This window comes from Pundamilia nyererei, unplaced genomic scaffold, assembly GCF_000239375.1.
Source record: "Pundamilia nyererei isolate P.nyererei 1_Seehausen unplaced genomic scaffold, PunNye1.0 scaffold02682, whole genome shotgun sequence".
Classification (NCBI taxonomy): domain Eukaryota; kingdom Metazoa; phylum Chordata; class Actinopteri; order Cichliformes; family Cichlidae; genus Pundamilia; species Pundamilia nyererei.
In genome coordinates, this window is record NW_005190083.1 from 284 (window position 1) to 2,210 (window position 1,927).

General features: G+C 38.8%; 1 protein-coding gene across 1 annotated transcript in view; it reads right to left on the bottom strand.

Moving 5' to 3' along the window:
• Window positions 1-620: 620 nt before the first annotated feature.
• Window positions 621-1,927, bottom strand: part of LOC102200106 (eukaryotic translation initiation factor 3 subunit C) — a gene marked incomplete at its 5' end in the record, with an annotated part of 3,888 nt that continues 2,581 nt past the window's right edge. Inside the window, 5 exons of the mRNA XM_005755724.1 lie at window positions 621-950; window positions 1,155-1,196; window positions 1,321-1,486; window positions 1,631-1,718; window positions 1,858-1,923. Of these exons, the coding sequence (XP_005755781.1) occupies window positions 874-950; window positions 1,155-1,196; window positions 1,321-1,486; window positions 1,631-1,718; window positions 1,858-1,923 (439 nt within the window). The remainder of the gene's footprint in view (window positions 951-1,154; window positions 1,197-1,320; window positions 1,487-1,630; window positions 1,719-1,857; window positions 1,924-1,927) is intronic.

Genomic DNA, 1,927 nt, shown 5'->3' on the forward strand with positions numbered 1-1,927 from the left:
GCCACTCACAACGAGGAGTCAGTGAGACGAGCTGTGACACGCTGAGACAGCAACGTAATCGAGGTGGTATTTGATGTGCAGAAAATCAAAAGATTGCTTTCATATACTTTAATGTATGAAATGCTTATCAAATTTCACAAAAAAGGAAAACATGATGCTCAGAATTTTCTGTAACCTACAGGTGAGGATTTATAAAACTAGACTTAAGCAACAGATCCAAACTTCTCTACAGACTAAGCTGCTTTTGCAAGATTTTTGTTTAAAGCATAATCGAAATGCTTTTTTCCAGTTTTTATATAATAAATATAATTTCTCACACACACACACACACACAGTCCTCTTTATAGAGCCTCTGTAGCTTTAGTTAGCAGACAGACTGCATGTCTTTTCTTGTGAATTAAAGTATTGTACTTGTCCAAAGCATTGTACAAAATACAATGACTTATATGTAGGCAACAAAAGATGTACCACTTTTTAATTCACCCTCAATCCACTGATAAGCATCTTAAAGCAGGTGGACTGAGACTGATTTTAATGATATGCTTTTAGTTTTCCATACATGTACTGAATTTATATTATCACTGCAAAAAAAAACCCAAACAAAAATCAAACAAAACACAACACTGTTTAATATTTATTTATTAATCTGTTAAAATAATAAAACTCCAGATTTATTCCAAGAAATTGACAGAAATGTAATATCACATTCTGCCGTTGCTGACACAAAGCAATGCTAACTGACATAGAAACAGCAGCAAAACAGTTTCATTGAGGGAGCACGGCCAAGAGCCAAACTCACAAAATGAGGTACTGATGTTGTCTTGGAATGAAGACCAGCTCTGCTGTAAAAACTGAAATCCACAAACTTCAAGCTCAGTAATTTCCTTGATTTTGATTCCTGTAACCGCCTCTCTGGTAACCCGACTGCTTCTGCTGGTAAGATTTCCCATCTGCGGTTGTACAAAGACAACAATCATCTCATTAGTGTTCACACAAATTCACTAAACTACAAGAAAAGAAGAAAAAAAACAAACCACAAAGGTGTAATACTGATGGATGAATTTAAAATAGCATCTACTGCTGAAAAGAGAATCCAACCCACATCTACCTCACTGACATAAAACAGGAAACGACCTCAGTGAAATTTAACATACCTCTCTGGTAGGATTGCTTCTGTTGGTAGCCACCTTTCTGATCTGTATGACAAATGAAAGCTAATTATCATCTAAGCAAAAGTTGGAAAATAAATGGTTCAGAAAGGTTAGAAATAAGTTCCAGATTTAACGATCCCTAAGTACTGTGAGAACATGATGAACTTACCCCTGTTGAAGTAACCGCCATAGATGCCCTGTTTCAGGTCAGATACGCGCTCGTTGTTCTCCACCAAGTTGCCCAGTTTCTCTGCCAGCTTCAGAGCCATGTTCTGCAGAGACGTTGGCTCAGTGCGGTGCATCATCACCGTCTGTGTGGGCTGGTCGAGTGACGCCTGTTGGGAAGAGAAAAATGGGGGGATCCAAATTAAAGGCATATAAAAAGTAATCACAAATATAAACACTCTCAAATATAAAAGCCCCCATGAGACTGCTGTGTCTATATTTTCAGTCCACAGAACAGAAACGTCGAGTCCTACCATCAGCTCCTCGTTGATGATCATCTTGCTGATTATGCTGTGGACTGTGGGCATCTCCAATTCAAACATCTCAGACAGCGTAGCCATGCTGAAGGACAGACAAGCGTAGTAAAATTAAGGTTTGGCAGAACAGTGACCGATCATCTTTGGTCTGTGGGGAAGCTGCAGTGGTCTACAGAAATCTGTGGTTTAGTAAAGACTGATGAAACTAATACATCTGTGCTCACCTGATGGAGTCGTATACACTGCTGTAGGTGAACAGATAGGTCCTCAGTGACTCTTCTTGGATTTTCCTAT